The following is a 26,438-nucleotide window of genomic DNA, read 5'->3' as shown; positions in this document are numbered from 1 at the left end:
AAAAGCCTTGACATAAACATGTATGAGATTTGCATTTCTTACTTGTAAAAAATACTTCTGAGGTGCTGAAAAGCATAGATAGGAAGCAAGCATAGATAACATTATTAACTTGGAAACCAAAATAAAACAATTCAACACAAGTATCTCGGTACATAAGATATGTACAACAAGCCTTGATAGGAATAGTATTTTTCATTTAACAAGGTAATGTAATTAACAGGCAACTTTTTGGGAACAAAGCCCCCCATCTCATGAGTGTGAAGTAGGAAGAACACTTTTGAAGACTACACACAAATTACTACTGTAATTGGGATTCTAATCTCACATGAGCTAGTAAGGCTGTTCTCCAAGGAGAGTCTTGGTACCTATCTGGGTGGCCGGTTAACATAAGAAAAAGGTTGTTATATGCCAAGGGGGAAGTCTGATGTAGATTTTATTTTGTGGAATACCAAGCGGCTAACAGGATGGGGGAAAAAATGTCACACCTCATTTCACCCCTAGCATGGTACACTCGGCTGGCTTGCAAGCTGCATTTCCCCAGTTAATCTTATGAAGAAGCTTTTACTCCTTCGCCAGCACACGCGGGTGTCCAGCCCTCGTGTAACCCTGCCAGAGGCAAGACCCGCTGCCCTGCGCCTTGCTGCTGCCACAGCGGAGGGCACGACCACGGCGTGTGTACAGCACACACGGGCTGCAGAACCTGTGGGCTCCTCACTCCCCCGCGCCCTTTGCCTGCAGCCCAGCAGAGCACACGCACTGCACCCACGGAGCCGAGCCCAGCCTGGTTCACTGTAATTAAACCTCTCGTTTTGTTTCGCGCTCCAGACGCAGCGCGCCGGCCCCGCCCCGCCGCGTTCAGGCCTTCCGCCCGGCCGGGGCGGGGCCGCCCCTTTCCGTCCGTCCTTCCTTCCTTCCTTCCCGGCATGGCGGAGTATTCCTGCGTCAAATCCACCAAGCTCGTCCTCAAAGGGTCCAAAGGGAAGAGGTGAGGAGCGGGCAGGGGCCGGTGCAGGAGCCCGGCCGGGCTCAGTCACCCGCTCCTGCGGGCCGGGTCGGCGGCTCTTCTCACTTCTTTGCTTCTCCCCTTGCAGCAAGAAGAAGCACAAGGAAAAGAAAAGGAAAAGGGAGGAGGATGCGGCAGAGCAGCTCGATATTGTTGGTGAGCTGCTTTCCAGGAGTTACGTGACAGTGCGGAAACTGTAGGGGATGTGGCAGAAGCTAAAGAGGATTCGTCAAGCAAGTGTAACCCCTGTAGAGATATATAACTATTCCTTACAACATGTCATTAGTGTCTTGGGATCTTCCTCGATTCCAAATGGAATCTGTGACACCAATGGGATGGATTCAGATTTTTATAAGTAAAAAAATGCTACTATGTTAATGAGGTAGGAAATATTTGTAAGACAGTAGACAAGGAGAAAAATTTATTGTTCAAAAAAAATGCAAAAGTTGTAATTCTAAGTTGTGCACATGGGAAGGGCTGCCTTTAACTTTGGTAGAATTCTGTAGGAGTCAAATGTTCAAACTCAGATTGGTTTGAGCAACTGAGGTCTGAGGATTACAATTCACATACTTAACAGCAAGAAGAAACAGTATCTCTGTTATTCTTGTGCTGGAGAGCATATATTATTCTAATAAATGGATATGACCCCAAAACTGCAGGAGACAGATCCAGAGGGAAAAAATATTTTTGAGGTGTGTGTTTGCTGCATCCCCTGAATGAATCAGCTTGGTCTGTGGACTAACACAAAGAAGGGATGAAGCACAGGAGCTTGTAACTAGGGATGACAGCAGGTCAAAGAGCAGGACTTCCTGAAGCAGCAGCAACAACACCATTAAATTGTCTCTGGACTATAAAATAATGCACAGAAATAGATAGCTATTTGGATTTAAAATTTCAGAGAAGACACAGAAATATCAGAAGTTGTGATTTCTCTGTTAATATACTGTCATGGTTTTGTATTACAGGAAACTGGTGGGCTGTCAGTAATTTCGGTGAAATTACAGGAACTATAGCTATAGAAATGGATAAAGGAGCTTACATCCATGCCCTCGACAATGGCTTGTTTACACTTGGAGCACCACATAAAGGTTTGTTCCAGGAAATTTGAAAATAATAGTTTTAACAATGAAGTGCCTAAACGCATAGAACTAGCATCACTTCAAGGCAAGCAATGTTACTGCTAAAACCAGTTTACTACAAAGAATGCAATAATTCTAGCTGAAGCATGCAGATGACTTAAACCTAATGACTGCCAATCAGTTTCACTCATCTAGTTTCATGCTGGTTTATGTGTGCAATAAATTGAACAGCACTGGATATGATTACCTGTTAAAGGCCATACCACTTGCTGGATAAAAAGCAGTACAGTTTTTATTAAAACCTATAAAATGTTTATGGTGTCACTTGAAGAGTGAAATTCAAGGTAGATGAGTTTTAATGCTTATTGCTGCATCCTTGTCTTAATATACTTGTTTTGTCACTGCACAAGAGGACTACTAATGTGCTGGGATAATTAGCTTGTTCTTTGAATTTGAAGGCAATGATTCTACCATGGACTGTTCCAGAACCCTGACAGTGTGTGTCTTTCATCTCCAGACTGAGATCAGAGCAACAATGGCCATATTCTCTTGTTCTGGTTTTGAGGGATGGAGAAGCCAGTAGCTGTTAGGATACTAAGCTGAGTTACCATGGCTGAACCATAATGGATTTTGTTATGAAAGAAGTAACATTACAAGGAAATGAAAGTTTTCAAAGCTATCAGGAAAATTACAAAACATTCTCAAATATAAATTTCCTTAAATATGTTTATACTTAACTAATGGAAAATTCATTCCTCAGGTGATGAAGGCCCTAGTCCTCCTGAGCAGTTTACAGCAGTAAAGCTATCTGATACAAGGTAATTACTGTAATGTTTCAAGTTTTGATACTTGTTATTTTTGGATTTTGTGCGAGGGCATTTTAATACTCTTTTGAAATACTTGTCTACTACTAAAAGTGTCTGTGATGTGTTGGATATTGTGAATTGCATGAATTAAAAACAGTCTTTATTGTTTCCTACAATTCCTTCCTTCCTTTCCTTCGAGGATTGCTCTCAAGTCTGGTTATGGCAAGTACCTTGGTATAAATTCAGATGGACTTGTTGTTGGACGTTCCGATGCAATAGGATCAAGAGAGCAGTGGGAACCTGTCTTCCAAGATGTAAGCTGTTTGGAATAGTTCCTTTGATATTGCGAGTGTTTGACTGTATTTTGAGTTAATCTATGTAGATGGTTTATTTTACTTTGAAGTAAAAAGCTTTTTGCAATATCTTTCATATTGTAACTTACGATTTTCCAACTGCAATGCATTTACTGTAATTGAAAGTTTTTAAAATACTTCAATAGCTGCATTCTGGCAGCTATAAGCATCTTAAAAATGAAGGAGTCAGCAAGTCTGACTAGCTATTGAAGTATCCATACATAAAAGAATTATTTACAGAGACATTTGGTGTATTGTTGAGGATAAATTATTACAAATCGAAGATTATATACAACCTCATTATACTTACAATGTGCGATACTGTTTCTGCAGAGGAAGATGGCATTACTAGCAGCAAACAGCCGTTTTATTAGGTGTAATGAAGAGGGGGACATAGAAGCCAGAAGCAAAACTGCAGGGGAAGAAGAAATGATAAAGGTAATCTATAACTTCTGCAATTAATACAGGATTGGCAGGAATCAAACTCAAGCGAGCAGGTGTCTGTGTGCTATGATTTTCTGTTAATACAGTTATAATTGCTTCCTATAAGCTGTCGAGTGATCTGGCCCACAAGAAAGGTAAATGAGTTCCAGGGCTGCATAAATTCTTAGTACTTCCTGTAGAGATAAGAAGATACTTTACCATTCAGGAGGACAAAAGAGTCTGTGTGATCTTCCAGGTAGTTCTAAACAGCTTGGGACAAAAAAGAGTAATTATAAGCGAATTAGGGACAGAGAAGGGTTTACCAGAATGATCCAGAAGGGGAGATCTTCTAAGAGAATCTCAAAATACTGTCTTGACTTTATCTGAACATAGGAAATATATGTATCTCTCCAAGTAGAGATAGGTGTCTTAACTAGACAGAACAATAGTATTTTAAGTCAATCTCTGAATTGACCCTGCCAAAATTAAGAACTGTAATAGTGCTCCTTTGAGATAAAGGCAGTTATCTCTTACCATAGTATCAAGGATTGCACTTGACATTTCCCATATTTCAGGCAGCTCTTACTTCTGCGTTTGTTTCTGGTTAACCAGTTTGAAAACGTAAACTTGAAAAGTCACTGTGACTCTCATTCTGTTACAAAGGATATGTAGTCATCTTTCACCTGTAACTTTCTGTTTTTAAAATACAGGTGTTTTCTATTGTGTTTTGGTTGTTTTTTCTTTTTTTTTTTTTTTTGTTCAATTATTAGATTCGTACTTGTGCTGAAAGAGAAGCTAAGAAGAAAGATGATGTTCCACAAGAAGACAAAGGAAATGTTAAACAGTGTGAAATCAATTACGTGTACGTACTTTAGAGCTGGTAACAGGCTCAAGTACCTTTTTTTGCTTCTGGCTGGGGCTGTCTTAGGTGGAAGGGCCCAACTCCTATCCATCCTCTCGCTCACTTTTCATTAGCAGGACAAGGGAAGAAAACAGGATGAGAAAGCTCATTGGTTGAGATAAAGGAGAGCTGCTGTACCAGATACTGTCCCAGGGTTAACTATGAGAAATTAGTTAAATTTATTTCCTTTTAAATGGGTGTACTGAGAGATAAAAAATTAAAACCACCACCTTTCCTTCTCCCATCTCTCAAGCTCAGCTTCTCTACAGACTCTTCCACCAACTCCTCCAAGCCAGATGGGCTATAGGTCAATACACAATGGTTTCTCTCAGCCACTCCCTTCCTTTCCCTCTTTTCCCCTGCTCTGGTAAGGTCTTATTCATGAGCTGGAAGGTAATATTTGCTCCAGTGCCTAAAGCATGTCCTTCTTCTTATCTGTGGTTGATGGTGACACTGCATTTTTAGGTTTTTTTTTCCTTCTCTGCCTGTGTGGCATTTTGCTTTATCTTAAATATGTTTTCATAGTGGTGCCACCAGCTTTGCTGGTGGATTTGGTGGATTTGCCTGTGTCCTGTAGTGGATGTCTTGAGATCCAGCTCTGTCCACCACAGGAGAGCCTCTGGCCTTTTCTCACAGAGAAAAGCCCTGCAGCTTCCCTACAGTCAGCCCCTTGCAACTACATCCAGTACACTTTTGCTCCCTGATTTCTTATGCTAGTAGTTGAAGAAGGGGCTCTTCAGATCTTGTAACCACTTCATGCCAGTAACATAGGGGCTCATTCCTACTTAGACTGCCAAAAAAATAAATAGTTTTCATCTACAGAATCCTTAGTGCAACCTTAGTACTGGAATGGTTTGCTGGATTTTATTAGGTCAGTTACCTGCTGCTTTAATAGGAGCTAAGATTCTTACCACAGCTGCTGTTATGATGGAAAACAAAATTTTTAAAAAGCCTCAATTCTTTACTACTCTTCTTCCCCCTTACAGGAAGAAATTCCAAAGTTTTCAAGACAAAAAGCTTAAAATAAGCAAAGAAGATACAAAAGCCCTTAGAAAAGCCAGAAAAGAAGGCACTTTTCATGAAATGCTACTTGACAGGTACTTCAAAGTGCTAGAAATAATGTATTGATTAAAAAGCTATTGGGAGATGGAATTACAGTAAAAGCTGGGGTACAGAAGAGGGCTAGATTTCAGGGAGATAGGTCCTTAGTGTTTTTCCTCTGGTGAGTGTTGTGCCTGAGTCCTGGGGGTTGTCACCTTTTTTTTTTTTTAATATGGATTTTCACTTCTTTAGCTGAAGTTTGCAGGTTTGAATTTACCTGTAAATTAGTTCTTTTGAAAATCTTTAACTAGGTTGTTCAGTTTGTTTAGTATGGAGTTGTTGAGGGGTTAATCTTTTTAATCCTGAAAATTGAGCTAATTTTTAACATTTTTCAGTGCCTATGGTACCAGAATATTTTGGAGACACAGAAGTTGCATTTTAAAGAGAAATAGTGTTTATTAAGGACAGTCTTCATCTTATCTACTGGGATTTTTTTTCCCCTAAACTGAGACTAAAGAAACCATGTTGAATTTTTAAAGCCTTTTATGTCAGTATATAGTATAAATATTTGTCTTAATTCAGGGGTGGAATGCAGAAAACTATATCTGATAATTGCAAGTGATGTGAGAACACTACTGAGCTCTAACAGGTGGTTAGTTTCAGATCATGGTGAATTGAATTCCATTCCTCAGTGGAGGCAAAACACAATTATGATGATTTGAAGGGAAAGTGAAGGTTAACTTTAGAAACTGCAGTTCCACCTCCTCAGGAAAACAAAGTTAATCAACAAATCCAAAGTGTTGTTAGGCCTTTATTTGTACTTTGAAGCAAAGTTTAAGAAAAAATGCTTTCAATACATTCTTAACACTTTGAGGCAGATAAAACACCCAGGTGTAATTATATTTGGTCTTAATCTGAATTTTGTTTTCATTCCCTCTTCCCATACAGGAGAGCTAAAGTGAAAGCAGATAGATACTGCAAGTGACTCCAGCTGGCCCATTTTCTTCTGCAACTTTGGCAGCATGAAATTGAAAAAGAGTAAAATATTTTATAGTTGTTTTTTATTTAAGGCATTTTTAAAGTATCTTCAGGAATTGTATTAAAATTTTCTCAGATATTAATAACCCAGTTATCTTGTTAATTATATATCACTTGTGAATACTTGGCTTGTATTAAGGGAATGGCTCCAACAAAAATTAAAGGTATCTCAGTCACCAATGGTAAGTTATTTGCCACGTAACTTAAGCCCTGGGAGACAGTCTGTACATTGACTTAAGAGAGAAAGCTCCCTGGCTTTTAGTTTCTTTTAGGACAAAATTTAGAAATAAATAGATGATTGTATACAAATGTTCCTGGCCAGAGTCAGGAATTCTTGGATTAAAATGCAGCATAGCTGTGAGGTGTGCTGTGAAAGAGAAGGAGAACAAAAGTTACTAATTTTTTTCCAGAGCTCCTTAGTTTGGCCTAGGACTGGGGATTAGGGTTCATTAACTAGTTGTTGTAGTAACACACTACACGTCCCTCCCCAGAAATGTGACTGATGTACAACGTGCCATTGGAATATCACAGTGCTGCTGTGGCCTGCTGCCAAAACTTCACTCAGGAGCACCGAGAAAAAGACAGCACTGCAAGGAGCAGGCTGCAGGCCATACTATTGATTGGAAGTTCAATGCAGGTGTCATTGATCCACAGTCACTGTGAATCTTAAATGCATCTGAAGTGAAGGTGGCAGTAGATTGATGTAACAGCATCTGGTCTTCTTTCAAGAATATATTGTTTGAATAAAAACTTGCCTTGTAGAACCCACAAGAATGATTATTCAGATACACCAGGAAGCAGAAGTATATGCTCTGGTGGGGGAGAGTGCTGAAAGGACTGCTCAGTAGCAGAATAAGAGCCTGAGAATTAACCCTGAAAGGGAATTTTCCATTTCATGTTAGTGTAAATAGGAGAATGCAGTGTGCTGCAAGTGTTGCAAGGGAAAAACGGAACTGAGAGAAATGTTTGGCACAGAGAGGAAGGAGGTGAGTAAGTGAAGTAAAAAGCAATGGCAGAGCAAATGAAATGAGACTGTCCTTAGTGGGAGAGGAAGTACTAGAATTGGCAAGGGACTGGCAGCCTTGCAGAGAATAAGGGTATTTTAGTAGCGATGGGTTTGCCCTGTATGTTGGGACTCATGATACACTAGAGTCTTGAGAAAATGTGTTCTGAGGTAACACACAAACAGGGATCTGGGGAATTGACTGGAAATCTAGTCCCAAGAAAATGAAATCAAAGGTATAATGAAACAGTGCAGATCAATGTGTTAACTGTTGCTATGAGGAATCTTTTTGGATGTTTTCTCAATGGAATTATTCATGGGGTCATCTTGAAGATACTACATCCTGACAGTAGTGTTAGCACAAGGAGCTTTAAAGGTGCTGGTGTGGACCCCGAAGGCAAGGCATTGTGATAGCAGTACAACAGAATAGCCATAGTCAGAGAAGGTGACTGCTGCTGGAAGGTAACTGTTTCTTAAACTGAGAATTTCTTTACTAGTGAAAGAACTAAGTCAGAATCACAAAGTAGCCTCAAAAAAGTATACTATGTAATGTGATGATGTCATCATTTTGTCTTCAAAGCATTTGGAATGAGTTTTTCATTTTCCAAAGTCATTGTTTATTTTCTCCTGTTAAAAATGTACTAAAGATGGTAAAGCATCTAGACTATGATAATGAAGTCCCTAACAGCTGTCACCCCAGATATAAATGATGACCAAAAGATGTTCAGAAAATAGCAGGACCAACTTAATCAGACTCTTTTTTACCCATAATAGTGTATTTGGATATCTGGAAGTAAACACAGGATTATGGTCTCAAATGTATTTGTTTTCAACTGAAAATATTTTCCAAACCCTATAGAAACTGCCTGATGTCCTGTTTTTAAAGAACACTCCCATGAAAATCTCAAGATTTATCCTGTTACACTGTAATTTTCCTCAGTTCCTAAATCCACAGATACTTTCTGTATCTTCTTTCACCAGTGCTTAAATGTTTTTATGCCTTGGTCTCTAAAGCTCCGTGCAATTCCCAGCTTCTACTCTGAACCGGCTCCTTACACTGCTGTATGCTCTCCTCCCAAGCTTTCCCACACTACAGTACATTTTTTATCATTTCCCGTTTCTTAATTTTTGCAGTTCCATGCAGCTTTACAATCAACTGTCTGCCAAGGACTTCTTTTTCTTGCCACCCCCACTTGATTTTGTAAGAGAGTTAATTGCACAGGCAGTTAAGTCACAATGTAGAGACTGCATCACTTCTTTTCTGTGTGCCTAAAAAACATGTGACATAACTTAGGCACTGCACAGTGAGACACATTATCACATGAGACAAGATAAATTGCAGCCTGGAAAGTTTTGAGTACTTTTTCATGGTGCTTCCACCACCTGTTGCTGATATACACACTCATGAAGCATTCATTTGCTCCCACTAAAATGATAATGGTCGTAATAAAATGACAGTACCCACCTAATTTGGCTGCTGATTTGTACTTGTTACAACAGCCTGGTCTAGTGGAAGGTGGCCCTGCCCATAGCAGGGGACTTGGAACTAGATTCTCTTTAAGGTCCCTTCCAACTCACACCATTCTCCGATTCTATGAAATAGATACCATTTAAATAATAATTAGAAGGCAGGGCACTTACAGAGTGATGCCTCTCATTCCCTGTATTTCTCATTAGTCTGTCTCCCCGGCTGCCCACTTCCTGCACTCCTAAGCTGCAAGATGGGGAAAAATCCTTTCTCAAGAACATGTCTGCCTGGCATCTTTCATTACCACTGATGCTCGAAAGATAGGCTGGAAATACATCCCCATAGACCAATGTCCATTAGGCAGGTATTTGTTTATTGCAGCACTGGTGGTGAGGGGGATATCTCCTCCTAACTCACCCACCCAATACAAGTATTGCTTCATCTTGCTATGTCTCTACAGCGTCATCACGTATGTGCTGGAACTGATTTACACAGTATAATCTCATGGTTGCCAGATCGTTCTTTTGCACTGCACTTGCATCTCCCCGGTCCGGGGGTTGTCAGGGGTCTTTGATGAAGGCTTCCAAGGTCTTCTTCGCATCTGAACTTTTCAACTTTGCCTTCAGAGCATGTGCAGCTACAGTGTTCCTTGGTCTGTCTGGTCCCAGCCAGTCTAAATTCTTTATTTTGTGGCCAATCAGCTTTACATTTGACAATTTTTTATTAGTACTATACTTACCTATCTCTAAAGCCATGCACCTGGTGAGTTTTTTCTTCTTTTTTTTTTTTTTTGTCTATCAGCATTAAGCAACTAGTTAACCACATACCAGCCATTACATTGTCTAGAATGTTATTTATATCAGGTTATATAGGTATAAAAAGTTATTATTCAGGTTGTACTGATCTCTTATAACTCAAGCTATATAAGCACCTTGGAACTTTGACCTAAGTTCCATAGGCATCACCGCGCAGCCTACCTAAAATCTGCGCAGGACACAGAGTAATTAAAAATCTCACTAGTGCCAAAGTGAAAACTGGTGCCACGGGTTTTCTCTCGGCGTTGCCACAGAGAGGCGGTTCCGTTTCAGACCGAAAAGGAGCAGCGGCGCTCCACGCCACCTGCCCTGGCGGGGCCGCGCCGCGCTCCCGCCCCCGGCGGGCGGGGCTCTGTCTTGTGGCCGCGGCTCCGGGAAGCGCCGCTCGGAGCCGAGCCGGGCAGCACCATGGCGGGCCGGGGCCGGGCGCTGCTGGCGCTGCTCGTCCTGGCGCAGCCCGCCTGGGCGCCGGACCCGGTGAGCCTGGCGGGGGACGGGCAGGGGCGAGCGGGGCGGCGGGAGCGGATCGCCCCGGGGCTGGCGGGGGGTGCGGCCGCCGCCCTCCCGAGCGGGAGGCCGGGCCAGCCTCTGCATTCACGCGTGGGGATGCGCGGCAGCGTCGCTCCCCGCGGGCTCCCCGTGCCGGGCAGGGCTCCTGCGGCGAGCGGCCGCAGGGGCCGTGCCGCAAGTCCTTGCTCGGCCCTGCGCTCGGTTCCGTGCGCGCTCTAACGTCAGGGTCGCCCTGTGACACCGCAGCGGCGATCCCCAGAAGGAAAGTTAAGAGGCGCTTGCTGAAAAAGCGCACAGTTCTGGATCTGCGTGTGTGTGCGGAGATTCACCCGAGGGGACGAGCGTAGAGCAGGTGGACTTGGTGTGTCGTTTGTTGCTCTTTCGGCCGTTTGGGTTTTTTTAACTGAACACATTAAATATTTAACTTCTGCTGCAATTGGGAAGCTGGGAAGGCGACGGTAGTAATCTGGAGCAGGCTGGCTTCCATCTCCTGGGCATGTAAACAGTTGCTCTTGTTTCCTGTTATATTCCTGAAGCAGCGAAGCATACTTTCGTCTCTTGAAGTTCCTAAATTTACTCTTATTCTGTGAAGTGAACAGGTTTTAAATATATATCTGGGTTTCAAAATATTTTTTGCAAGTTTTTTTGGTTTTTTTTTAGCAAATTGGATTGCTTTGGGAAATTTACTATTGGTTTTGTGGAAGCGGAGAGCTGCAGGAAATGACTGGATGGCGAGTGTTCCCTTAGCGTCTTTTAATACACATGATTTGGCTTTTCTCTCTGCCCTCTCTTCCCTTCTTCCAGTCCCAGCCTACCAGCCAAGAGCAGCTTCCTAATGTTATAAGCTATCTCCCACTTAAAACACTTTAAGAATTTTAGCCAAAAGTATCTTGGGGTGTGGAGTCATAGGAGAAAGAGCCAGCTGTCAGCAAAGTAGTAGCATTAGAGCTTGATTTGCATTTGATTTCACTTGGTGCATCTTTGCACTTGCACAATATCTGCCATGTATCCAGGTTGTGCTGCTGTGCAGCCAGATATTAGGCTTCGATATTTGATTTTTGTTTGAGATGTAGGGTTGCATCACATGTTGAAGAATCCTTCCTAAGTGCCGCTGGGTTCATCTCATTAACAAAAAACACGAGATGAATGCCTTGAATTACGTCTCAGAGGTGCAGTCTGTCAGTCCCTTTAGCTTTCATTGAGGCCTCCTCAACCATATTGACCTTCTTGTCCAAAGTGCAGTTTAAGTTGTCTTGTCACTGTAACTTCAGTACTGCAAAAGTACTCTTAACCTCTGTGTTCAGAAAGGTGAATAGCACTGGGACTCCTGCAGCACAGTACTGTTGCATTGGCATCATCCCATGAAGGAGAAGGAGCAGAGATGAAAATGTGTTAGATCACAGAGTTCATAGACCAAAAGATGCTGAATACAGCAGATTGACTGAAAATATGGAATTATATTTAATAGCTCAAAGAGGTAATTTTCTACTTGTTTTTCCATAGGAAGGTGAAAAATATAAAATACATAAATATTAAGGAGGTATGCCAGAAATGGTCTACCTCAAAAATAAAGAAATAAAGGAAGTGCTGGTATTCCTTAGGCTGGACAAGCTACATTCAGTCTATTTCATGTTAATGAAATCAGGCTAGGTGCCAAAATATTTACTCAGTAGGCTTTAAACCTTGCATTAATTTTCTGTACTGCAGTCGATAATAACTGTTACTACTTGATATTTTTTTTTACAGGTCACCCAATTCATCTCAACAGCTTGCTAGTTATTTGGTTTCTATTCCACTTTTTTTTTTTTACAATGATTCAAAATATAAATCTGTGGTACTTCCACTTTTTATTTCCATATTTCCCCATACCATGTTCTACTTCTCCACTGTGTTATCTTCCTGTTAATGTTTCACTTCTGTGCTGTCACACATCTGGCTTTATGTAATTACATACATCTCAATTTCAAAGTTGGCAGTATATAAGATAATCAAGATATGCAACCTACTGGTAAGAGTAGATTTTAAAAAGCAAAACAAAGGGAGCATTAAATCACCATTCAAGAATAGCTGTATTGCTCTTAGGGGGTTCAATGCATGTTTGAAAAGCACATTTATAGTGGTAATCTGCTGTTTGGGACCAGCTTCCAGTAGCTTTTTCTAGGGGATGACCTTTGGCTTGTCACATGGGAAACTGAAGGTGATTCTGCCATGCTAGAAGGATGTTCCTGCTTTTCCTGAACAGCATTTATTGTTCTTCTTCCAGCGTTAAGCCTCTGCAGAGAGGAGAACCCCACTGATTACAACAGTAACTTCATAGCTGCTTATTTTACTCTAGTTATAAAAAATGCTTGATGATTTTTCTGCTGCTGCCAGAAAATTCTTTAGGTGTCTTTTTTTTAACCTTCTCGGAAAGCTTTGCAGTTAATCCTTAGCTGGTTGAAAAAGATAACTATTTTTTTGTTCCTTGTTAGAACATAGTGTAAAAAAAAACAAAACAACAAAACACCCCTCTTCTAGTTTTCTGATTGTCTTGACATCTTTTTAGTTGCTGCCTATGTGTCAGGGGAAGCCATACACAGAGCTGTTGCAGTCACTTGGTTTGTTCTCATTGGGGAAGAGACTGCGGGGAGACCTCACTGCAGTCTACAGCTCCTGACAAGGGGAAGCCCAGGGCAGGCACTGATCTCTTCCTGTTGCTGATCAACAACAGGAGCTGAGGGAATGGCCTGAAGCTGTGTGAGGAGAGGTTTAAACTGGATATAAGGGAAAGGTTTTTCACCAAGGGTGGCAGGGCTCTGCCCGTCAGAGATCAAGATGCATTTGGACATGTTCTCAGGCACACGGTGTGACTCTTGGACTTGTCCTGTGTAGAGTCAGGAGTTGGACTTGATGATCCTTTGCGGGGACCTTCTAACTCAGGTTATTCTGTGATTCTATGATGTAATAGTTAACCTAAAGAAACAGTTAATAATCTCTAATTTCTTCAGATACCTTAATCAGTTTTGAAGACATACAGGTTGTTTTAAGAATTACTGATTTCTTTACCCTGCTTTATTCATAGACAGGTTAGAAATCTAAAAATACCACATGTAAGGAGGGAACATTTTCTCTGTTGTCTATACCTAGACCTGTTGCTTTCCTCACCTTTTTTGTAGCTTAGGCTGCTAAGCACTGGGAAGATAAAAATAGCTGCAGGTACAGGATTAAAATCTCAGGGGAAGGTGCCAGGAGTGATGTAACATTTAGCACCTTTAACTTAAAATCCTCTGAAATCAGTTTTGCACAGGTACCACTGTTTCCTCTGTGACTGCGGGCTCTACTGACAGAGCAATTGAATTCTGATCCACTTTGGATAACTTTTTTTTAGGAGCTTTATCTGTCAGGAAACATATTTTGATGGAGATACTTCCTGAAGGTCCAAATCTGTACATCCACTGCAGTAGCATCTATATGAAATGTCACTTCATTCCGCTGGATTTTAGAATTGCAGGATGTAAAAATTGCACAAGGCAGTTGCATCAATGCTGTTAAGCATTTGTCTGGCTTAGCACAAAACCTCTGACTTTTGTTGCCTAATTAATCATCTGATATCCCTCCTACCCTCCTTGTTTTGATGCTTCCTCACTTTGAAAATTAAATGGCCTTTTGTGTTTGACTTTGTGTTCCAGCTTTGCAAAAGCTGTTAACTGCACTGCAGTGAAATTAGGAAACACAAAGCTGCTGGTCCTATGCCTTCACCTCATGTGTTGGAAAACCAAAATTCATCTCATGCTTTCTCCCACCAACTGGAAACAGTAGAAAGAGATAACATTATAACACAGAGAAATCAATCCCAATTTAGAGTTGCTGTTTCCAGTTGTAACAAATTAACCTGGTGTTTCATGTGAGTGGCATTGTGCAAGATGTGTTTTCTATATTAAAGCATTAAAAACAGATAATGAGATTAGCCCAAAGAGAACATTGACATGAGCTAACTTTGTCCCAGTTACGTAGGTGCTGGAGATGTTGTCACAGTTTTTATTGGAACCAGAATGCATTTCAAGGACACACTAGTAATCTAATTAATACAGCATAATAAATATTGGAAATCATGGGTGGGGAGGAAGGGAAGTAGTGATGGAAGGATCACTCCATATTTTGTTTGTGTTCCGTCTCCCAAACAATTGTGCTTTGGGAGCTTTTCTGTGGACTCCCAGAAGAGCACATGTACCTTTATTTTTTCTTAGTGAAATATATTATACTCTAAGGAGCTTACTGAACTTCTCACATAGTTTTGGGACCAAATCTGGCCTGCTGTCAACTGGCTTGAAGTTCAAGTGTGGGTGGCCAGTAGGCATTTGCTTGTATGTCACTGGGTAGAACACAGAATTACAACTGTGGCATGTATATGCAAATGTTTATTATATTTATATGCATGCTTTATGTAATTGATAGAAAAACAACTTTGCATTCACTTTGAGTACACCTAAAATAGTTCTCAAACTTTAATTTGCAACTAGCCGTGCTCCCAGGAATGAAGATATATTTTTTTTGTTACATTCTCGAATGTACATCCACATAATGTTTAGCACCACTTCAGCAGCACTTCTCCACACTGAATTGTCAGCTCATTCCACCAGCTGAGGGATTGCCCAAAGTTCATTATGCTTTCTCTGCAGCTTAACACTAAACATAATTAGGAATGACACTATAAAATGGGATTATGAATTGGACAAACAGAACAGACTGGTCTGTACTGAGATCTGAGGTTCCTGAACTTGTATAAAGAATATGCTTTAAATGCTCTTCATTAAATCACATGGAGTAAAAATGTGTACAGTCTGTATATTTATCATACCCTTGTGCATGCCCTGGACTACATTAGAGAAGTTGTCTAGGGGTCTGTTAGACAGCATGGGGAAGTTGCTGCTGGTCCTTCCTCTTCTATTTTCCTCTTTCCGAAGTCCCAAGACTTTGAATTAACTGACTAGTCCTAAAGGTATAATTCAAAACTAAAGTCTACTAGAATGATAGTGTTTTAACAAAGAAGCTAAATAATAATGTTTTATTGTCTTTGCAGTATGGAGAAGAGTGTAGGAGTAAAATGTACCCTCCTTCAGGACCAACGTAAGTAATCAGATTCAACTTGTCTAGCAAATTACAGAGAAGTTGTGATTTGCAAGTCTGAACAGGTTTTTTTTTCTTGAAACTTGTTCCTGTTACGGGTCTAAAAAAATGTAGTTACAGGTGGAAAGCACCAATTCTGTCAAATGTTTTTTCAGAGCCTTCTTTAAATTTGATCTCTGGTGTTTGTCTCTCAGGTTCAAAGGTAATATACCCACATATGTCATAAATCTCGATTTACCTCCCAGCAGAAGGTGGGATGACTTGATGCGCGACAAAAAGACAGAGGTAAGAAATGCAGAGCTTGCTCTGAAGCTTAGCAGATATAAAACTAGCACAAAGCCTTTTGTTTTGAGAAAAGTTTTTAAAGGAATACATGTGCTAAAAGTATCTGAAAGGGATAATATTTTCTGTTGACTTTTCTAATATGATTCCAGTCCAAAATAACTGCTTGGGTAATTTTTTTTTTTTTTCTGTTTAACACTCAAGCTAACAGCATCAAGTGTAGAGACACTGGTGTTTGGGATGTAGAGGTGTAAAAACCAGCATGCCATAAGCAAGTGTAGGCCATTCCATTTATCAAATCTCCTTAGTCATGAAGTGGTGCAGAATGAAGAGGGAGCAATACACCAAAGGAGCAGCCTTGTTAAACTGAAGTGAAATTGAGGCAGCATCTCTTCTCTGCACCGCCCTACTTCTCTCAAAATGCTGTGTGAGATGATGAAATGGCAAGGGTGAAATTAAGAGCTTCCTGCTCTTTTCAGGAATGCTGGTTGTAGCACTGATGTTTACATAGCACTAATATTTTTTTTTTTTTAATATTTGAGCCTATTTCAAACTGCTTAAAGCAGATGTTCTGAAGGTGGATGAAAAGTGACATCAGTAATTTTTAATTTCTCAATCAAGGCTAGCACTTTTTTGCTGTATCCCTTGACTTTGGCCTTTCCATTCTGAAAGCCTGACAAATTCTACTTACATGCTAATATTTATTTTAAAAGGCATTGGAATCTTCAGGTTTCACCTTAAATTCTGAAGAGTTCTATATCTTGTGTACTTTGGAGTTAGATCTCATGGAGTGGAACTCTTATTTGTGACATTTACATGTTGCAAATCGAAAGCATGTACTTTAATAAGGAGTTTGAGTGTTTTTGTCTTCAGTAAAATCAGTGCTTAAACAAAGAGCTTGAAATTAACATTCTGAAAGACAGAGGAGTGCAGAGTATTAAAATATGTTCAAATGAGCAGAAGATGAGGATGGCTTTCCCATAATTTGTTATTTCTGGTAGAAGGACACATTGGAATTAATCAAGAAATTTACTTGAAAGAAGCTTGAAGAGTAATTCTAGTGGGGAGTTGGGGATATTTGTCTCACCAAGAAGGTGACATTTAGCACTTTAAATATGTATTTTTCTCAACAAAGTGTTTTTTTCAAAAGTCTTTCTAGGAGTTCTGTTAGTATTCCAACAATTCTTATGCTTAAGATCTTCTATTGAACAAAAGCTCTTGCTCTTTTTAGCTGAAGACTGTGGTCCAGAATATTAAAGATATAGCAAATACCTTCTTCCCCAGTGGCAAAGTTGTTGACATAGTGGATAACAAAATAGTAAGTATTTTCAGCTTAATTATTTTATTACTGTATGCTCTGATTACAGAATTAGAATGCTTCTGAATCTGGCAATTAAGAACTTTCAAAGTTATTAATTTACAAGTTCTTAATTCACTTCCAGAACAGAACATAAATGCTATTTCAAACAATCACTCTGAAATTTTGCCTTGTTATCTACTCTGAATGACTGAAGCCATCAAACAAAAAATGCACATCTCTTCCTCCTCTAATTTTTCATCTTTTCAAGTTTGGATTAGTAACACTAGACAAATATGCAACAGCCTTAGTTACTGTAGCAAAACACTTCACTGAAATTTTTTACCATGTTTCACTTCTTTTAAACAGTAGAGTAAAATCAGTTTTTTTTAAAACTGTAATAAATGTCTGATTACAGGGAAACTTTGACCAGGCTTCACCTTAAAAATTAAATTTATTCTGATTAGAGTAAGCTTTGACATGGAACAGGAGAAAGCAGTGTAGGGTTAGAAAAAGCAGAAGTTTGGATCTCTACCTCATCTTCAGTTACACCATATCCCTGTGTGCCTGAGTGGAGTGGGCATAAATGCAGCTTTTACAGGCTGCCATGCCAATGTGTGGAAGTCAGGGATGCCCATAAACACTGACATTGAGCTCCATTGCAGTTGAGCTTTTAATATATATAAGTCCTACTTCACTTTTCTGTCTGTTGGTGCTAAGAGTCTGTGCTTATGTCCATTGCTCACGTCAGTGTTTTGATAAGTAAGAGGTTTACTTCCCTTAAGTGTATACTTATCCAAGTACTCTGCGAACATCCTCAAGTTCTACAGGCTGCAGAGAAATTAAACACTCAGTAGTTGGGAGAAAAGTGTGCCTGTTGAGGAGACATTTGTTGTAAGTAACAAAATACTGTTAATTTAAACATATATCATACAAAACTTTTCCTTTCAGGCTCATCTGACTGCCACACTTCCTTATCCTTTCAATGAAGAGCTCCAAGGGATTGCAAATTCATCTGGGATTCCTTTGGGTAACAGTTTCCAACACTTTATTAGCACAGTGGAAAGCTAGGCTTATTTAAAATTAGTATGTTTACCAATATGCAGTTAGTTGTAGTCATCTGTGACTTTAACAAATCATTAAGTAAGTAGTTAAAGCAATAAATTACATCTCACACTAAACAAAAACAGTGTTTTAGAGGATAATGGAATAAATCACAAGCCTTTTATCAGGCTGGAACTGCTCTGTAGAGCTGTAAGTTCTCACTCCTAGGTTTTGGGAAGTGGAGCAAGTCTCAGCTCCTGTGCACGAAAATTTGAGGGAATCCTTTATTCGTGTTAGTTTTGCACTCTGCTGTGTGCCTGCTGGCTCAGTTTTCTGCTGTGCTTTCTTGAGAAGGACAACTGCCTGTTTGCACTGCTTCCCTCATATAGGAGCAGTACACCTGCTGCTAGCAGCAGCTCTTACCTGGCAGTAGTGGTGCATATAGCAGCTTTCTGCTTTAAAGTGAATTTTATAACATGTTATGGAATTTCCAGAGAAGGAAGTAGCAATAACTGTCAACTTTGTGCATGGTAAGGCAGAAAGTCAGGGGATTCTGATTCCTCTCTTTGCTTTTTAGGAAGCTCTTGATTTTGCTGAACCAGTCATTTTAAAGATTTAAATTGAAATGTTTAACAGAAATATACAGAATACTGAACTTTGCACTATGCTTTTTTGTAACCATATTTTTTCTGTTCATGGCAAGTTTCAAACTACTGAACTTTGTTTCTCTTTTTTTCCTAGGGGAAATTGTTATTTTTAACATTTTTTATGAGATTTTTACTGTATGTACATCAATAGTGGCAGAAGATAAAACAGGTAATGTAATCCAAAATAGTGTTAATGGTTTTCTTTTACGTAGAAGAGGGTCCACCTCACTTATACAAATACACTCCTCCTTCACTTCAGTCAATAGGGTCTGTTAAAGAGACTAAAAGGTAATAATAATGCTTAAGGATTGATAATTAAAGGTACTCCTTGAGAAAGGGAGTAAGAGTTCATAAGTGTCTTAGGTTTAAAAACAAAGGACAAAAATACTTTCAAAGATAGTTTGGGTTTGGTTTTGTTAGATGGTAAGTTTTTGTGATTGGGGTGTTGGGGTTTTTTTAAGAGGTGGTATTTGTTTTTCTAGGGGAAAGAAACATCAGCAACACACTTGAAACTTTCTCAGTGCCATGCAGGATTTTGCATCTAGTGTCTATATATTGCATGTGTATTCTAGTAGGGAAAATGTATAGTCTCTTCCAAGAAAAGAGACTCTTTCATTCTCCTACTTACATTCTCCTTCTACACCCCTTGTCTGCACCTGTTCCATCTTAGGAAGTTTCTAAGGGATTCTGAGGGCTTACAAATATCTCACTTTTAGAGGAAACTCATGGTGTTGCCATTGCATTAAGATAAGGTTGAAAAATAAGAAGCTGAGATGGACAGCAGTTTGCAAGATTACTTTATTTCAGTTATAGCAAAACGCTTCTCTGATCAATAAAAACCCATTATTATATTGTGGTTATGAAAAGGTCAAGTAGAGAATGTTACTTTACTTGCATACTTTCCCAGGTATTTGACTGCTTATTCATTTCTTAGGTTTCTAAGCTGAAATTTGTCTATTTCTTTGGAAAATTGTATTTCATTATTTATTCTTGTATAGGGAAACTGTACCATGCCAGAAACTTGGATTTTGGACTCTTCCTAGGGTAAGTACTTAAACTTGTGACTTTTTTTTTTCTTTTTTAAACCCAAAGAAAAAGCCAGCTGAACTTAAAATAGCTACATACAGTCTTTGATGTCCATCAAAGGACATTCTTTGCATGTCCATAAGGCTGTGACAATTAATTCTCAATTGTGTGTTGTGAAAAAAGGCTAAAATGAAAAGATCAGGATGTTCTGCTGATCTTATGTCAAACTGCCCCAAGTGCATCAAGAACAATTGTGTTTTACTACTTGCTTTCTTTCTCAGCTCCAGTTCAAACTGTCTCAAACCAAAAAATGACCCATGTAGCCTGATCTCTGAGGCACAATAGATCTTGTTCATTACATGGTGGGATGAAACATCAATTTTAATATATGCAGTGAAATGAGGATTGGATTGGGGCATGGTGTTTTAATGATTTCCTGCCCAGTCCTCCCTCCCAGTTACTGTACTGTGCTCCACTGACAGCTCCCATCATTCTTCATTTCCAAACCAACTCTGTAGTTTGTTGCCCAGCACTCATTAGGTCTTCTTTCATACTCCTGATCAGGTAGTTCAGCATTTGCTTTTATCACCCGAGTATATTTTGTAATATCACTCATCCAGATGATGCTGAATGCACAGTTGGAATTTAAATGCTCATCTTTATAAAAACACTTCCCTATTGAAAACTCACCTTTTTCTACTGTGACTCTGTCACCCTGATTGTTAAGATTTTCTAAAGCCTTCTGAGTTTACATTTTGTTAGAAAACTTTCCCACACATTTTCTATAAACAACACATTGTTTTGCATTCCTTCATGGAGGTGGAGGAAGTTAATATACTGGCGGTTTGTCCAATGTCTTTGGAGAGGTAACCCATTCACTCTCCAATCCACTGCCACCTTTGGCAAAGTATAAAAGTTGGAGTCAGAAAAATAAACCTTCTTTTTTACCTTGCCATCGTAGTGGCTCGTGTTGTGCTTTTTCGTGTCCTATAGCGACATGACTCCACCCGTCCCTTGGTTTGGCTTGTGCTGGACTTCTCTCACTTGTCAGAAATTCTGTGACCATGCTTTCTGAAAATCAAGCAAACTTTCAAAGCTGCTCCTAGAGTCTGGATTATTTCCAGATAATTTAACAGTTTGCTAAGTGCTCTTTATCAACCTTTTGCCTACAAACTGGTCTAGCTTACCTTACAAACTAGAATTGGTACTTCATGTAGAGCAAATCCAGTAGTACATGGTTTCTTTTCTGCCTTTGAAAAATAAAAATTCAAGGTTTGGTGTGACATGCAGTACCTGTAGCTCCCTTTGCCGCAGGTAGAGGACAAAGTTATGTGTTCAAAACAAGCCAGCTGTGATGTGGTGCTATGTAATCCTAAGCAATATATATGCTCTTCGTTCAAACAAAACTTAGTTCTTTTCACTACCAGCCTGTGAGTTTAGACTTCTTAGTTGTTCCTTGCTGGTGCTGCTCAGGTAACTACAGAGCAGTGATGCTGGCTGACATGAGTAAGATCAGAGGACAGGCATCACACACAGGATGTCTGCATGCTGTGAAGGGAAGCTTTGAAAATTACTGAGGGAAGTTTCAAATGCTGTACTGTCTCCTGCAGGTGGGATGTTAAAAATAATTCCTGGACGTTAACTCGGGAATTGAAGCCTTTAGTGGTACTCTTGGATTTTCAGAGAAACAACAAAACAGTGTTCAAGTCCACAAATTTTGCAGGATACATAGGCATGGTGTCTGGAGTCAAACCAGTAAGTATGGGGATGGGGCCTTGTCAATGTGTTACAAATGCTTCAGACTTTCCTTTAATATTTATATTTTTCTGCTTTCATGCTCTACTTTGGGATGTTTTCCAATAAGTGTTCTCTAAGTTGTTCTGGTGCACAGCTTATCTACTTGAAGACAGATGAAAAAAGACAATGCTGCAGTCTTCCTTGTGAAAGGAGATTGCCTAAATGAAATGTTTCTGTTTGGACAGTTAAAAACAGCATTGAATTTCAAATATGAACAGGAGTGAATACCAAGTGCTGAAGTGGTTAGAGTTTCTTGCTGGCTGATAGCTAATGCTGTGATTCAAGAGGTGAAACAGTAGACTTGTGCTATTTAATTCTTTCTCCAATCCTTTAAAAAGGCAGTACTGCATTTTAAGATTTCTTTGTTGCATTTAATAGGCACCTGAAATCTGGGGTTTATATACATCTTAAAAAGCAGCAAGTACAGAACTATATCAGGGTGTCCAGCTTAACACAATTTCTTTTCTACATGCTCTATATTCTGTTACAGGTAGACTTTCTTCTTGTAGAGAATTTCTGGCATAAACCCCTGCATTGTATCCATGTATTTTTGTCTTCTGCTCAAATAAATTGGGACGATGCCATTCTGAAAATGATTCAGTGTAGCTGAAATCATTTTTTGTCTGAAACATTAGTTGGAGAAGACTGAGATTTGAGTTTGAATTGTGTGTTCCAATTGGCATGAACTGCAGTGTGTGCAGCTGCATGCCCATGCAAATAGGAGTAACAGATCAGGGTGTGCTTAGCACTGGAATTTAAAAATCTGCCTTCAAACTAGACTAGTACTCAGAGGTCTGAGAAGAAGGTGACATACAGCAGGGAAAGGAAAACTGATAATTCAGTGATGCAACACAGACCAAGAAGTAAAAATGGCCACAGGCTTGACTTGCTTAGCATAAAAGCATGCCTTGTCTGCCAGATCAAAAAACTCATTTTTACTTATTCAAGCCCTGATAAATTAGCTTCTTCTCTACATGAGCTTGATCTTACAGTCTGTTAATCAAAGGGGAAGAGTCTAACAAACAAGTTTAATTGACATCTAAATTGCAATGCTGCCTTTTGTTTATTACTGGTACTTGTGGTTTAAATGGCTGAAGGTTGGCTTTTTTAATGCTTTTCAGAACTTGTTCACTCTGACAATGAATGAGCGTTTCAGTCTTGATGGTGGCTATGTAGGTGAGTAATGCTCATTTCTTTCATTAATTCTGCACAAGTTTTCCAGACTTTGGGCAAACCTTAATAAACAGGCACACAAATAGTGAAAAGATTGCAGATGAGTTAGATAAAACGCAGCTCACTTTAAAACCAACTGTGAAAGTTAGAATAGCATGAGTGAACCATCTGAAAACAAGTTATTCTGATATTTTGCAGGAATCTTTGAATGGTTTCTTGGTAGAAGAGATGGTATGTGGATGGGCTTTCTTACAAGAACTGTATTGGAGAATGCTACAAGGTATTTCCTCTCCCTCTAAATATTATGCTTCTTTAATCTGCTTTGCATTTGACTAGAACAAATACTATAGATGTATGCTTAATATCCAGTGATATAGATAGCTTCCTTGTGACATTAAATAGTTCTGTTTTTTCTGGTACTCTGGAGCAGGAGGCAAAGCACATGATCCCACAAATATTTTTTCTCAGATTTCTTTTTTCCTGATGAGCTTGTTGGTAATCTAAATGCATAACATCATTCTTCATCTAAGCACATCCAATTATTAGTACATTGTAGGAAGTAAGCAGAAACAAAACTGTTATGCAATAAATCAATTCAGTGGAATATGACACAATATTTTACTCATGTTTTAAGTGTAGAAAAAGTGCAGAGAGCACCTCTAAACAATCATACTTCAAGTACAAAATGAGACAAGAAACTTTACTTAAATGTGTTCCTGTATTGTGAGCCTGTCTCTGTTTCATTTGTGCATGAAAAGGGAAGAAAGGCTTAACTACTCAAACTTTTCCTGGGTCTGTGAAACTTGCTCTTCAGTACTTGAACTATTTATAGCATCTAATAGTCCAACATTATCTTATCCACAGTTACCAGGATGCAAAAGACAGACTGGCAAAAACAAGACTGCTGGCTCCAGCTTACTTTATTCTGGGTGGAAAAAATTCTGGAGAAGGGTGTGTGATAACTCGATCCAGGACAGCTGCTCTAGATATTTGGGAGTGAGTATGTTTGAACTGACCCTTGACTCAGCCTTCCAGAAGAGAACAGGTTCCACCAATAGTTATGTGCTCTGTTTCTTGTGACTTCTTGTGATTTAGTTATCTAAGAACTCACTTCTTTACCATCATTGAAAAATACCACAGCATATAAATAATGCATCTGCATATAGTATATTTTGTATATGTGTAATTACTATATACTTAGAGAAGCCAAACACAAACTTAGACCTCTTTTCCAGCCTTGATATCAAGAAGGGCACATGGTATGTGATAGAAACCAACTATGATCGCTGGAAGCCTCCCCTGGTGCTGGATAATCGTAGAGGACCTGCAATGAAATGCCTGAACCAGACAACACAAGAGGTAAACATCCTCCAAATACCTCATATCCTGCTGGTCTGAAACTCCCAGGTTGCAATACTGACCTGACACAGCCAGGGGCATTCAGGTTATTTAAAAGCACAGCTGTAATTGCACAAGTGGCTGATGATTTTGTGGTAACTTGTCTGCTTCTGGTTAGAAGAAGCTGGCTCTTTACATGGGGAAAACCCAGTTTGTGGATTTCTTGTTTATTTGTTTGTTTTTGTTGTGGTTTGTTTGTTTTTTTTTGGGGGGGGGGGTGGTTTTAAGGGGGATTGGGTTTTTGGAATTCTTTCTGGTTTGGTTGGTTGGTTGGTTTGTTTTGGGCTTTCTGTCCATCTAGGTGCGTTTCCTGAAAGTCTCTTCAGCAGCTGTATATGCAGGAGCGTACACCCAGAGATACCTTGAAAAAGACTTACGGTGTTTTTAGGGTAGTTTTACCAGTGAAATTCAAACACACACTCTTGTGCAGCAAACACACTTAAGTGTCCATGCTCTACTAAGATCTGATCAAATTTTTGCAGCCCACGTCCTTCTGATATCAAAGTGTTATGGGTATCATGTACTCTTGAAATTGCATTGTGTTATTTAAGTGAGGTGTAAAAAAGTAAGTTCTCAGCATTTACATTAACAGGTAATGCCCCTTAATATCAGTGTATTATTTTCTTTCAGAATCTCTCTCTACCAGCAATTTATGATGTTCTCTCCACAAAGCCTGTGCTCAATAAGGTAATGCTTCTATTTTTGCAGGAAATTTAGAGTGGGCAGCAGACCACTAACTACTGTACATATAAGGAGGAGGCTTCAATGGTCCATTCAGGTTTTTTTAAGTGAAAACATGTATGTAGAAACAAATTTCACATTACTTTGTGAAAGCAAAATGTAATTGCTGGACTAGCTATTTTCCAAAGGCTGTACAACTTTAAAATTCTCACTAGCCTGAGCCCTTCCCTTATAGCTGGCCCTGGTTTGAGGCAGCAGCTGCTCTGCAGACATCTTGAGCACCCTTCTAACCAGAATTAATGCGTGAATCTGAATCTTTGTAATTCATACAAAACAAGTTAATATACCTCATTAATTAGGCATAGTAGAAGCACATTACTCTTGCAACACAAGAGGTTTTAGTCTGGAATTGAAGTTTTGGTGTTTAGGAAAGAAATCTTAAGAAAATAGTTTTTAAGAGTTCTTGAATGATGAAGTTTAGTTCCTGTGTTAAGTGGAGGCAGCATTCTTGACTGAGAACACAGACAATTCATACTTTCACGTTGTTGACTGAAGAAGGTAAACACTCATTTTAGTAGAACTGTTCACCTGTATCAGAGAGTTTTTCACTAATTGTTGTAATGTGGTTTATTTTCTTTTTTTCTTCTTCCTGCCCTGGGCCCATTAGCTGACGGTGTGCACAACGCTGATGGAGGTGTATAATGGCCATACAGAGACTTACCTGCGGGAATGCCCAGATCCCTGTAGTCCTTGGTAGCCCTGTACCTCTCAAGCTGGAAGCTGCTTATCCCAGTGGGCAGTCCTCCATCAGAAAATGCTTCTGGAAAGAGATTACTCGGTCTAACTCCTTTCTTCAGAAATCTAGTGCTCTATAGAAATGGCAAAGTGCTTCTAACAGTGAAGGACCCTATCTCACAAGGACTTTCTTGCTTTGTTACCAGCAGTTCTGCTGACAAGAAATTTATCCTCATCAGTGTCTGGTTTGATTTCAGCCATTTCTGCCAAATGAGTTCAGCAGCTAATTCTAGATCTCTTCAGTCTTGGCAGTATTCTTTGTGTGTTGTTGGTTGGGGGTTTGTTAATTTTTGAGTTCTTTTGTTTGGTTTATTTAGATTAAAATCCTTTTAAAGAACACAAGTCATAATGGCACCTACGAAGCATAAAAAAGAATTGGGTATAAGAAGACCATCTGGGACAATAGAGTTCTGTTATTCTTTCATAAGCACTTAAAATGAATTGCTATTGTTCAGGTATAATATGAGGATATGTCGGATATGCCCTTTTATAAAATAACCTACTGATTGTCATATATAGTCACAGAAGCAAGGTCTTGGGGAAATATCTGAAACAAGATCTAAGCCAAGAATGTCTTGCTACTGATTTATAACTCTTTTGCTGAAGCTCTTTCTTGGCCTGTTAACAAATGTGGTTTTTTAATACAGATTTTTCTGTTGTCTCAAAAAAAATACAATAAAGAAAAGATACTTTCTGTCACCAAAGTACACATGTACTGATTTCATACTTTATTCTCAGACTTCATGCATGTT

At 39.5% G+C, this 26,438-nt stretch overlaps 2 protein-coding genes across 3 annotated transcripts; both read left to right on the top strand.

Annotated features, from left to right (window-relative positions):
* Window positions 1-910: 910 nt before the first annotated feature.
* On the top strand, window positions 911-7,408 carry FRG1 (FSHD region gene 1). Of its 2 annotated transcripts, XR_014955112.1 has the most exons (10): window positions 911-985; window positions 1,092-1,159; window positions 1,969-2,091; window positions 2,843-2,900; window positions 3,088-3,202; window positions 3,575-3,679; window positions 4,435-4,526; window positions 5,552-5,662; window positions 6,555-6,644; window positions 7,136-7,408. XR_014955112.1 is itself a non-coding variant. In XM_021538402.4 (9 exons), the coding sequence occupies exons 1-9, from the start codon at window positions 924-926 to the stop codon at window positions 6,589-6,591; spliced, it is 771 nt and encodes a 256-aa protein (XP_021394077.2). In that variant the 5' UTR covers window positions 911-923; the 3' UTR covers window positions 6,592-7,408. The 2 variants fall into 2 exon arrangements, 1 of the variants encoding a protein (XP_021394077.2); XM_021538402.4 differs by having other exon boundaries at window positions 6,555-7,408.
* A 2,909-nt stretch (window positions 7,409-10,317) lies between these two features.
* On the top strand, window positions 10,318-26,390 carry ASAH1 (N-acylsphingosine amidohydrolase 1). The gene is made up of 14 exons (XM_021538278.4): window positions 10,318-10,407; window positions 15,500-15,546; window positions 15,741-15,831; window positions 17,060-17,146; window positions 18,077-18,155; window positions 18,911-18,985; window positions 19,815-19,860; window positions 21,453-21,597; window positions 22,761-22,815; window positions 23,011-23,092; window positions 23,677-23,808; window positions 24,048-24,171; window positions 24,841-24,897; window positions 25,559-26,390. The coding sequence occupies exons 1-14, from the start codon at window positions 10,339-10,341 to the stop codon at window positions 25,646-25,648; spliced, it is 1,179 nt and encodes a 392-aa protein (XP_021393953.1). The 5' UTR covers window positions 10,318-10,338; the 3' UTR covers window positions 25,649-26,390.
* Window positions 26,391-26,438: the final 48 nt, after the last annotated feature.

Source organism: Lonchura striata, chromosome 4 (assembly GCF_050655825.1).
Source record: "Lonchura striata isolate lonStrDom1 chromosome 4, ASM5065582v1, whole genome shotgun sequence".
Taxonomy (NCBI): domain Eukaryota; kingdom Metazoa; phylum Chordata; class Aves; order Passeriformes; family Estrildidae; genus Lonchura; species Lonchura striata.
The sequence above is the reverse complement of the archived record's forward strand: the minus strand, read 5'-3'. Positions and strand labels throughout refer to the sequence as shown.

Excerpts from the sequence above, each read along its gene's own strand:
- ASAH1 (XM_021538278.4), top strand. The coding sequence starts at position 10,339 with ATGGCGGGCCGGGGCCGGGCGCTGCTGGCGCTGCTCGTCCTGGCGCAG. Across the intron at positions 15,547-15,740 it reads TACCCTCCTTCAGGACCAAC|GTTCAAAGGTAATATACCCA; the intron begins GTAAGTAATCAG and ends TTTGTCTCTCAG. Across the intron at positions 22,816-23,010 it reads TCTTGATGGTGGCTATGTAG|GAATCTTTGAATGGTTTCTT; the intron begins GTGAGTAATGCT and ends GATATTTTGCAG.
- FRG1 (XM_021538402.4), top strand. The coding sequence starts at position 924 with ATGGCGGAGTATTCCTGCGTCAAATCCACCAAGCTCGTCCTCAAAGGG. Across the intron at positions 986-1,091 it reads AAAGGGTCCAAAGGGAAGAG|CAAGAAGAAGCACAAGGAAA; the intron begins GTGAGGAGCGGG and ends CTCCCCTTGCAG. Across the intron at positions 2,092-2,842 it reads ACTTGGAGCACCACATAAAG|GTGATGAAGGCCCTAGTCCT; the intron begins GTTTGTTCCAGG and ends TTCATTCCTCAG.